The sequence below is a fragment of the Phyllopteryx taeniolatus genome, chromosome 12 (genome assembly GCF_024500385.1).
Source record: "Phyllopteryx taeniolatus isolate TA_2022b chromosome 12, UOR_Ptae_1.2, whole genome shotgun sequence".
NCBI classification, from domain to species: domain Eukaryota; kingdom Metazoa; phylum Chordata; class Actinopteri; order Syngnathiformes; family Syngnathidae; genus Phyllopteryx; species Phyllopteryx taeniolatus.
The window spans coordinates 16,160,377-16,172,425 of NC_084513.1; the positions used below are offsets into that span (position 1 = coordinate 16,160,377).

Genomic DNA, 12,049 nt, shown 5'->3' on the forward strand with positions numbered 1-12,049 from the left:
TTTCAGTCTGAAATGGTAATTCATTTTTTGCCCCTGCCACCAACGTGTAGTTATTCATCTTTTAAACTAAGTACAGACATTTATTTTGAATTGTACAAGACTCGCATTGAGCCAACCAAGTCTCATCTCGGTATGCTTTCATTTTGACTGCTTTAATTTTGTCAGTCCCAGCATGTTTAAATGTTAATATAATCGGACTAAAAAGCTGTGGGCAAACACCATTTTAAAACAGCAGTGTGCAAAGGACAAATGCTTATGCTGCCCTTTCCTCTGGAATAGACCAGTATGTTAAAAAAAAGGGCCCTGCTGGGCTACAGTGCCACAGCCTGCATGAATGGCGGGTATATTCTTGAATATCTTCATGATATGAAACGATACATAAAACAACTCTTAGTAACGTAACTGTCATGAGCACCACTAAATGCCAAGGGACTTAAGTTTCAACTTAATTATTCACATCTTTAACAAAAAATAACTTAAGCAAATTCAATTAAGTTAAATTCAATACTTATACATTGTCACAAGCTGATGTGCATTGTGCACCCCTTTCACTAACAACATGGCTGCGAACAGAGAGGAGCTGGTTTATAAAAGCACAGTCAGTGTTGCCAACTTTGCTCCATGCGTGAAAGCAGCGTGAAGTCGTGAAAGTGCTTTGTGATTGGATGATGTTTGTGTGAGAGGGATTTAAAGGAGCTGGTGACACGAGAAGCTTGTTCTTTTGGTGTGTTATGGCCGCCCACCCCCTCAAATCGCAGCCATTTGAAAATTGTATTCTACTACTACGTTGCGATGTCGGTTTTAATTCGATTAATCGTTCAGCTCTATTCTGTAGCACCGCAAAAATAAAATAATGCCTGACTTGTACTAAATATTTTTTAGTAATTTGTAGTGTATTATTACTTTTGACAGCTTAAAGTTATTTTAGTAACCATTGTTTTTTCTTTTATTAACAAAGTGGTACTAACAACAAATACTAAAAACGATTTACAACAATTTATGGATAATTATTTTGCAGACCACCAAGGTACAAGTCAACATTGAGAACCACTGCCATCTTGCAGTGTATGTCTTGTTTAAATTGTTTGGACCAAAAAAACCCAACTGTTCAGGTTCAAATGTCAAGCTCCGCAGACAAACTTGCTGAGGTCGGGCACCTCTAGAGGGAAGCCCTCCTAGCCCATATATCTCTTTTAAGTCAGAGGATGGACACCTGTAGGGCAGTCCCTCAAAGGTCAGGAGGAAAACGGGATTCGGCCTCATTAAAACAACTCCCAGCCTTCAGGACAGTGCAATTAAAAACCTAATCCCACGCTGTGCCATTGATCTGGCGAGGCAAGCACGAGAGAGAACGCTATGTGGGGAGGTTAGAAAGCGGCTGAACTGAATTCAACAAGAAAACCATAATGCGAGTGTAAAACCTGAAAAGACTGTGCTGCGTTAAGGTGTAATGAATTATTGTGCTCTCTATTTCTTTTGGCTTATCTTAATTATGTTTGTGACAAATAATCAGAGTGGGTTAACATTGACATCCAGAGGACAAAGGTGGCATGTGTTTGTTTTGAGGCTGTGTGTGTGGGTGAGGACAGGTTGAAATGATGAATGCTTTGCAGGATTGGCCTGCGAAGATTACATAAGGATTGATTGATCGGGGTGTCGCTGCCCCTCTTCATCCAATAAAGCCTGAAGATGAAGCGCCTAATGATCGACCCTGTTCATCTGTCTGCCACTGGGCTTGCAAGTTGCTTCCATGACCCTTTTAGCAATCTGAGAGCGCTTTAAAGATTTAATCCATCCACCTGCATTCATCATCCGGTCTTCTTTTGTAACCATGTCTTCTATCATGCCACAATTGCACCATTTAAGACTGTATAAAGTGTTGAATATTCAAGTGCAGTGTAATGAAATTGAACAATTCTCAGTAAAAAATGACAGACATTTTGGATCTCTAATCACTGCACCAGTGATTTCTTTTCCCCGGGACAGATATTAGATGCCACCCTGAGAAATCATACTGATTTATTTCCCCTAGACCAGATGCCTAATTATTAAAAGTAGGCACTCGACCATAAATCCCTCAATGAACTATCTGATTACTGATTTTGAAGCTATAAGTTATCATTTGCTCCCCATTACTCATGAAGACAATTGGATTTCCCGACTAACGTGATCGGCATCCGTATGAAATGATCAAAGAAGCGCAATCTGCTTAGCACATCAGTATTAGTCGCCATCCTTTCATCAATAAGGGCTGGAAAATAACGACAAATAAAACTGAGAAAAACATTAGAAATACAGACATATGAATAAATCTATGACTCTAAGGAAAATACCTGTTATCGATGACCTCATTACATAATGACAACCTTTCTAATGCGTCACATGCTTTTATTTGTCTTCGTGCAACCGCTGAGCCTCCAGCACTCGCACTCGGGAGACTTGATTTGAGTGGACTATTGACAGAAAGAGCAACGGCATGACTTTCCCAGATCTCTGATCATTTCTCACCCTTGGGGCACAGGCAAGAGTGCTCACCTATTTCCATGGCTGATTAGCTTCTGACTGCTACCTGGGCCATATCTACTGCTCCCCACGCTAGAAATAATGGTTCACCTTCACCTTTAGTTGAAAGTAATAGTCAGTATTGTACATATTTCAGTTTCTTCAAATTGTAATATATAGTGGTATACTATAAGACTAAGGAGGCATTCTTAGTTAAAACCTGAGTCTGCAATGGGAACAGTGTACAAATGCTTATCAGTAGTCCACAACCTTTTAGGTTTCTGCAGTGGGCTACACTACTACAGTGGATTACATTGAAATGTAATGCATTCTGGTACAGCTCTTAGGGTGACGTTCATATAATTCAGCGCCATCTAAAGCATGCTTACGAAGTGGGTGAAGCAAGAACTCAGTGGGCAATTTTAATAGTTCTGAGCAACCTGTGGACTTAGGTCATTGTGTAAAGACCAATTCTTTCATAAGAACACAGACAACAACTATATTTATAGTTTCCTATGTACCTCTGGCTAGAAAGTGAAGCATGGAGCATTTCTGTAGCCAAAATGCACGGGTGCAGACAGTAAATGTGGTAATCGATCATTCCCAACAGCCTCTGAAAATATCCACACTCTCTTACCTTATTCTCCCATTTTCTCTTCATTGCCATTCGCTTCTTCCTTGACAATCGCGCCATGTTTTTGTGGTCCAATAAAAAAAATTGCCTCAAATCTTGATTCAAGTAAGCAGTTTTTCCGTTGCAGCCAAATTTTGTCTGAGAGATCCTCGTCATGTGCCCCCTTATGTCAGTCGAGCCCCATGCCTGTAATATGTCACAAAATCAAAACGCCTGTTTAACGTCATCGTGCCAAAACTATTTTATCACTCTTTCAAGCCTGATAAAATACTGCGAACACGGCGCCGTGAAACACCTGTGTCATTCATCGGAACGCTTTTCAAAAGTGTTAGAGGCATTTGTGATGCAATCAATACAAAATTGAGCTCGTAAAACCTGTTTAAACATGTGGAAATGAATCCGCAAGCACTTAGCTCATGTGGGATGATGTGGCTGTCTTCTTTCAACGATCAATTAGGGAAAAAAAAAAAAAAAAGCCTATTAAAATGTTTCACTGTCACTATTTTCCCTCGTTATTGTCTAAAAAACCCCAAACATCCAGACTTTCAAGATAGGCAAAAAATTTACTGCAGAATACGTACTGTAGTATTTCAATGAGGAAATATCCTAACCTTCTGCGCTTGATGCGTCAGGCTGATGTGTCCAAAATGTGGGTAGGCCAAAATCTAGCCGAAACTCAAATTTTTAATCAGAAAACAAGTCTAAAATTACTACTGAGTCTGTTTTGGAGGGATTTTTTTTTCTGCAGGCATTTTTAAGTCCAGAAATATGGAATGCGTGCCAATGTACACAGGACTAGATAGGCCCTTTAATTTTCTTTCATTGTCTGGTTCCATGCTGGCTTCACACCGCCTCCTCCGCCCACCACCAGGCCCTGTGGGAGAAGTCCCATGAGTTTGTCTCGTTGACGTCATCGACTCATCATGCCAACACTTGTTTCTATGCCACCCAACAAAAGTCTCTTGGCATAATTAAACTTTCAGGCCTCCAGGGAAAGCAGCTATTCATTAATGTGTCAGTCATTCATTTCCATTCTGTGCTCTAGTTAAATCTTGAGCTGTCGAAGTGTTCTCTGTTGTAGTTAACTGTATTGTGGGGCATGACTCAATACTGTTTTCACTCCTCTCAGTGACACAATTATTTTCCCTAAAGTCCAAACATTAGGTAACTGAACTGCATTTAGCTAAAGGTTAGGAATGTGATTTTACCGATATAGAGCAGATGTTAAATTCAGAAGTTTTTAATGAAATAGCAATGTTGTAGCAAAGCAAGAAGTTTGAGTGCCAAAGAAGAATAAATTATCCTAAAGTTCCCATATTTTACCTAACCAACTTATTCTAGTATCTGGGATGTTGTATTGGCTCTATGGTGCCTCAGTAAACGTGAAAAATGAATTAATATCGTCCATGCATTCTTGAGTAACAGATGATTTTTTTGTTTTTGTTTTTGCCGAGAGGCCTGAAATCAGGTCATTCAAATTTCTCAAGCTTATCTACGTCACTAGCGAAGATGTCCGCCTACCTCTCCGCTCCCGAGCCAACACTGTCAACATAACAAACAAGTGTGCTCTCACAAATACGTCTTCCACACGGAGGCAACCAATCAGAGGAAAGGGGGCATTCTGAGCCAAATATGGACAAAGCGGATACAAAATTGGGTCAAACAGAAGTAGCTGTCAGAGGGGCCTTTTTCTGGACACATGACAAAACCAAGTTGTTTTGTTTTTTTAATGAAATGGACACTTTTATAGTAAGTCCATGTTAGAGAGTCACTATGGAGGTCTAAATAGCCAAAATATGGGACCTTTAATTTCTGTCAATGAAATGGATACATAAGGCATATTATAAATAATCACTAATGGTTGATGATTTCTAGTATAATCTCTGAACTGAAAATGTGTGTGATAGTAATAGTATTGACAATCTGTACACAAACTGAGTCTATACGTTTTTTGAAATATCAAGAATTGAATGGATTCAATTCAGTGATCAAGTCAAAGCCATAAATTCCAATGCCGTCATCTCATAATATAGCCCGGTGTTTGGTACATCCAGTAGTGCTACTCTACTTCTCTTGGCTCAGCAGTACTTTGCCTAGCTTGGGCACATTGCAAAATGAAAACATGCCACGTGGTCTTAAGTGTTATGTAGAAAGGGAAACCATTCAGGTGGGACAGCTGCAAGTGCAGCCGTCAGCGTCTGCCATGGTGTTAGTGGTGAAGGTGCCTGTCCAATGCATAATAATTGTTGTTAAATGCTGTCAGTTTGCAAGATTACACAAAATGTTCATATCCAACTACTAATAATTTGTGGAGGAGTGGGTCATAGGCCAAGAACCCACTGATGAGTTGATCCAAATTATATTATATATTATATATATATATTATAAATATAGTTATTTATTATAATGTTGTTATTGCTTGGCCCGACTGCCATTGTTGTACGAAATATTTTACCACAACTGTATTTTTAACAGAAGAAAAAATTATCTTGCCATCAAAACTGAACTTCAACTTCTGAAGCGACCTTCCCTAAAGTGAATGTGAATGGAGCACTTGGAGAGGGGAAAAAGTTATTTTATTATTTCTTCCATTTGATTCTCATCCTCGAAACTATTTGGTGTCATCATTTTGTGCAGGGACTGTCAGCCTTTCACATACAGTATGCTCTCACCAGTGATTCAACACCCAGAAACCAATTTCCTTGTTCCATGCAATCTAAGAGACAAATAGGCCTCAGACATTTGCTTTGACAGCCTAATATTCAACGTGTCCAAGAGACCCCAAATGGAATTATGTATGACGCCGAATGCTTCATCTTCAATAGATTTCCCCCTAAAACAAAACTGAAATGTTTTATCAACTATCATTGCCTCTTATACGTGCTGATTATCCTGGGCATGGGAATCTGCCACCACCTGTAAAGTCAAAGTTGTATTTAGGTTTACTAATTTCATCAGACTCCGAATACACTGCGAGTTGTCTGCCATCGTACACAATTTGCAGTTATTTGAATACCTTTTAGAAAGAATGTGATGCTACTGTTTCACTCAAAACATAATGTGACGTCACACGAGAAACTGAGAGCAACAGAAGCAGTTGCCTTTAGCTCTGCAGCCATATGGAGTTCTTTGTCAAAACCATGTATGTTGTTGCTGTTTTACTAATTAGCTGATGATGGTAGTGAAAACTGTTATAGTTTCATTCTTGAATTTTAGCACCTGCACTTATTTTGGCACTTACACAAGCAACTTCCAGATGTGAAATGAACAACTGTGTGAAGAAGAACAGTGTCTTTGCTTACTTTGATTGCAGTCGTCTTCTTTCTCAACACGCTCTTATGTAAACGCTAAGTGAGATAATTCCACTGTTTAAAAGCAAATGACAAAAAAAAAAAAAAAAAAAAAAAATCAACCCATTGTCTCAACTCTCAAATGCTGTGGGCATGTCTGCTGAAAAACCGTGTAAAACCACGCCCCACTGAAAAATGGATGCTATTCGGTCTAGTGACTTTGTTATACCTACACATCCCTACATGTTTTAGCCGAAAAAAATATAGCCGCCTAAAGCCTCCGTTGGCTGGAATATATCCCACCGGGTCATCGCGGCATTTTCCACGCTGTGACGAAAGGAGCTAGCCACCAGACAGTTTTGACGCCAATGACTGCAAATGAATATCGGCTAAAGAATATCTGCTCTTTGGTTACTAATACTCAGTATCGAAATCGACCCTGAAAAAACATATACAGTATCGGTTTATCTCAAGTGATAACTATTGTGAAAATACTGCATTTGTTTGCAACAAAGCACCAGCTCCTGGCTGAGAAATAAGGATATAAATAAGGTGTCTCATTGGCTATTAAGTATTTCTTAGGAGTAATCTCTTTCTCTAAAGGGAGGTCAGCTTTGATGAAAAACTAATCAGCATTTTCTTCCTATTAGTCACATTTCATTTGCATTCTGCATTGTCTCAAAGAGCACCTCCTATCAAGGCGCCTGAGCTTTGAAATGAGAATTAGAGAAAGATTTCTTGTTTTCATCTGCTGGTCAGTAATGAATCCCCCCCCAAAATCAAGCGTGTATTCGCCAGCTCATTGATATGGAAACGAAGAAGCGTCACAGCCTCCTCCTCCTCCTTTCAGGCATTCACTTTCTCTACCGTGTTTCAATTACTAGTGGTCCCATCGACAGTTCGGCATTCTTAATTGGAAATTGATTAAAAACTTCTGTGACACTACTTTATCTTTGTAAATCACTCACCAGGTATGACCTGGCTGAATATGATTGGTGGGTGCCTGGGTGGTACATGCATAGTGTTTGAATTATGGTGAAAAGACATCTGATGTGCCAATCCAGATTAGCCCACCTTCCTAAATGCAAATCATTTCTGAGCTCATCGACTGCAAAACTATGAACCGACCTGGTTAATTTGCAACGCAACCTAAAAAAAATGAAAATGCTGCACGCAGGTTATGACATCAATCATTTAAAAGCCCAGCTTGTGGTCCAAATGTAAACCAAAGGTCAGCCCTGCCCCCCATCAAAAATTTAATACACCAAAATGGAATCTGCAGCCACTCCCAAACTCAAGAACAGGGTTGTTGTTGTTGAAGACATAAACATTCAAAAGGGAAGAATAGATGTTATTCACATTTTCTGACATCTAAATGTAAGACGGATGTCAAACAAGTGTCTACTGTACATCCGAATGTATTTGAACAAAGCAGCAAACTATTGATATTGTTATGCATGAGTTGCACCTTGCTCACCAACAATTTTCTGATTTGCTCATCATCAATGAGTATTTCATGATCAATCCTTGAAACGGTCTGTCGTCATTCACCTTAAACTCCATGTAAAGTGAAAATAAATGTCTTCTAAATTTGACACGCCACAGAGAAGTGTTGTTAACAACCCTTCCAAATATTAAAGCCTGAAGTGGGGAAGGGGCGACTCTCTTGGGCTCTGTTTTAGCCATGCCCACCAAAAAAATGAGGACAATTGAAATAGTGAAAAACAGTTAAACCCTATATCGCCACAAATGAGTACCATATAGTTCTCAGTCTTAGCACATTTTCAGCAGTTATCTTCTTGGAAACAAAGCTCAGAATTCACTTTACAGGGTCTTAAAAACAACCTACTAAAGTTGTAGAATTTGGAATTCAACCAACATTTCGGGAAAACCTTTGCCTCTAAAGTGAGCATATCTACTGTATAATACTCCAATTCAGTGAGTTTATAAAGGATTCATTGTCTTTTCTTTGTACTTGTGTTTTATTTTGTGACACTGCCACAGACGCCTGCTCGTGAATGGGAAAAAAAACTGCTTTTATCATTAGTTGCCAAAAAAAAAAAAAAAAAAAAGCAAAGCAGTAATTTTCACAAGAGAGAGGTAAAAATGTCAGTAATTGCGCAGTGTTAATATCTCCCTGTCTAACCCTGTCTTTAGCGTTTACAAAAGGCAAGACCACAAAATACTGATGGGGGCTCCGCTGGAGATGGCTTCTGGGTCAATGTGATCTGGTCTGTGCTGACTTTTTATCATTATATCTGAATCAGAAGGCAGAATAGGACACACATGGCATGTGCGCCGTGCTCAGAATGGAGGACATCAAACATGCCAGAGGGCAGAGGCTAGTGATGTCAAAGCTTATGTAATATCACTTGTCCTGAGCATTAAAATGAGGTAATTACGATACCTGATTTTATGCTTTCGCTGTGCTCATAAATTGGAATTTTTACTTTTTAAACCCAGTGGTATCTCATGAATGTGATTAACGTATTCATTTGCACACTGTGCTTTACATATTTACTCATCTAATTCCTTTTAACCTTTCAGATTGGTCTTGAGTCATGCAGGGATGCTGGTCTTATTGTCACATTTTCATACCAATAGCCTTATTGTTACCTTTTATGCAGGCACTGTCACTTACAATGCAAGTACCACACAAAATATAAATAGAGTAAAAACAGGGGATAAGAAGTATTCTATTCTCATCTGAGTGTTACTGATTATGTTTTGAACTAGAAAGAAAACTCGAGTGTCTTGAGGGGTTGAAAAACAAATCCTGTCACTTACAATATAAAAGAAATAGAAATATAGCAAAAGAGAGGCTGTTCCCATCTGACATATGATTGTGGCTTCGTTAATGGGTGCGTATGTGCAAAAATCAATTGTGGGTTTTTTATGCCTTTCATGACCGTTAAAATATTTAAGAATGGAAAACCAGCCTGACCATGCTGATTGTCTCACCCACCACAATTATAAGACTAATTGACCCACAGGGGAAATTTAATGATGCTTTACTCACATTCATCAACTGATTGCTATCAGTATTCTTCGAGTGTTTACTACTCCATAAAGCTTCCCCCCAAAAAACATAATAAAAACGCCATTACACATGCAATATGTAAGACAGACTCAAACACACATTAAATTGAATAATATGAAAATACATATGTAACGCTCCAAATGTGTTCAAAGCTGCAAGTGACCCTTTGGGGTATTCTTCAGAGAATCTGTTCATCTGAAAAGGTTTTTAGTTTGCATGTTCTTGTAGCCTAAAGAGCCTCGCAGCAATGTAATTTGTTAATAGTTGTGCTTCACTCACATTTCCTAACATAGGCCGTGCCTCGCCAGTACAATTATAAAATATTAAAATCCAGTAAAATGTGGCTTAAAAGCCAGGCTGTGGGCTTTGCACTCTATGATCAGCAGATCTCAAATACAGGCATTGAACTGAATATAAAACCTAGCGCTTCTTTAAAAAAAAAAAAAAAAGTAACTTTTTCAAAAATATTTTATCACATGTGGATGTAGAGAGCGTGGAATATTTCAGGCAACCTCTCATGCTTTTCTCCATTAATGTATACAACACAAATGTAGCAAATGTACACAGAGTAGCATCTGCCCCATTTGTACACTGACGGAGGAGTATCTGCAACATTTGCACAATCAACATTGTCCCAGATTATCGCAATAGTGGTCACCTTAAACTGCATACACTACTTGAAGTCTCGTTCCCCTTTGCACAATGGTCATTGCACCGGACTATTGCGAGATTAGTTATTCGAACTACTCTAAGTGCTAGAGGACTCTGCATCTTTTTGCACAATTGTAAAAAAAAAAATAATAATAATTTGTACCGGCATTACCAGAAAACTAGCAACCCTTTATTGCTCAGTGACTGTTTTTGTCAACGTCTTTATGTCTCAAAAGTGTTCTCTGTCAATTGACTGTCTGTTGTCGTACTAAAGCGGCTCCAACTACCGGAGAAAAATTCCTTGTGTGTTTTTTTGGACATACTTGGCAAATAAAGATGATTCTGATTCTGATCTTGTGGTTGTTTTAAATACACAACGTGTAATTCTCTCAACAAACAGTTTGAGGCCTCTTTTTTTTGAAGAATACTTACTCATTCTAAATGACACTGTCACCATACGGTGCTCATATAAAGCAAGTAATTGGCTTCGATCTCGAAACACTCGTTAGTCGGGTCACTCGTATCTCAAGGCACCAATGTAATTGAATGCTGTAGATTCCCCCCTTTCAAAAATAGCAACAAGCAAGTTTTTTTCTATCGAAATTTTCATTAGCAATTGCGAGCAAGAAAGAGAGAGCAAGACAGAGGCAGAGCGAGAGAAGGGGGTGGGGCCAGCCTTGCTGAGGGTTTTCAGCACCGTGGACAGCTCCAGTCTGCGTGTGTGTGTTTAGGCTGAAGCGACAAGCACATCCATCCTCGACCACACATCCAGCATTTATCCGTGTGTGTGTGTGTCTGTGTGTGTGTGTGTGTGTGTGTGAGTGAGTGCGTGTCTCCGTGGATTGTGTGGACTCCTGCTCCTGCACCGTGAAAAGTGTACGTGTTTTAAAAAAAAAAAAAAAATGTGTTTGTTTTTTTAACGAGTGGATCCTGCCTGCACCAAGTTTTTTTTTGTCTTCCACTCACATCGGAGCATGGCTGCGTGTCTCCGCGACTGTTGCTGATGTGTGGGATGTTCCTCCGAGCCGCGTGGGTCCTACTTTAGGATCTGAAGAAGCGGTGTGAAGTTTGAGCTCTAGGCGAGCCGCATCTGCAACAACAACAACAACGACGACGACGACGACGACGGCGGCGGCGGGTGTGAGGCGGTGAGTGGTCCAGACACATTCATTGGGAGGACGGCAGCCAGGATGAGGTGCCTCTATGACTTTTTAAATTGCACTTAAAGGCAGCGGAGGAGAGCGCGGGCTGCGCAGCCTGACACATCTGCAGGAGCAGACGACCTCATCATTGCATCTGCAAACAGCCTCATTCCAAGCTCTTTTTCCACATCAGCGCAAAACAAAGACATCAGAAATGAAGAAGTTCCGTAAGGTGTTGGACGGCTTGACCACCTCATCACCAGGTGGCGGGACTATGGGATCGCCGTCGTGTGGCAGCGCCGCCGGGACCCCCACCACCGCAGCGCCAACCCCCAAAGAGATCGACGTGCAAGAGACGCTCGTGTCGGAAAACTTTCAGCTGTGTAAGGTGGGTGCGTGACGAAGCTTTGTTGCCTTTAAGGCGACTTCGGTCCAGCCTGGCCGTAGCTTGTGTGCTCCCCACCCAATGTGTTGATGATGGAGCGCCCTTGGACATCCTCTAGTACCAATTTAGGTTGAATCCTTTTGGTTATTTGGTGCTTAGGTGAAAGTTCTGCACAACAGAACCAAGGAATGCTTTCTACCCCATTTTATTTATTGTTTTACGGCCCATTAGATGAATCCATTGGCGATTCATCGACATGGGCGCGCACATCTGGCAAAGCTAACGTGGGTGCAGTTTTGGGACGCTCCCACCAGTATGTGTGTGTGTGTGTATAGCCCCCACATGTGATCCAAACACCCAGAGAGCATATCAATGAATCGCAGCCTTCGTGTTGCATCAGCAAGC

General features: G+C 40.3%; 1 protein-coding gene across 14 annotated transcripts in view; it reads left to right on the top strand.

Annotated features, from left to right (window-relative positions):
* The first annotated feature begins 10,845 nt into the window (after positions 1–10,845).
* The window catches only part of stxbp5l (syntaxin binding protein 5L), a 103,249-nt gene continuing 102,045 nt past the window's right edge, over positions 10,846–12,049 (top strand). For 12 of the 14 annotated variants that reach the window (XM_061792537.1, XM_061792534.1, XM_061792538.1 and 9 more), the window contains exon 1: positions 10,846–11,647. In XM_061792537.1, the coding sequence (XP_061648521.1) occupies positions 11,474–11,647 (174 nt within the window). In that variant the 5' untranslated portion in view covers positions 10,846–11,473. The remainder of the gene's footprint in view (positions 11,648–12,049) is intronic. The other 2 variants (XM_061792532.1, XM_061792533.1) reach the window with 2 other exon arrangements.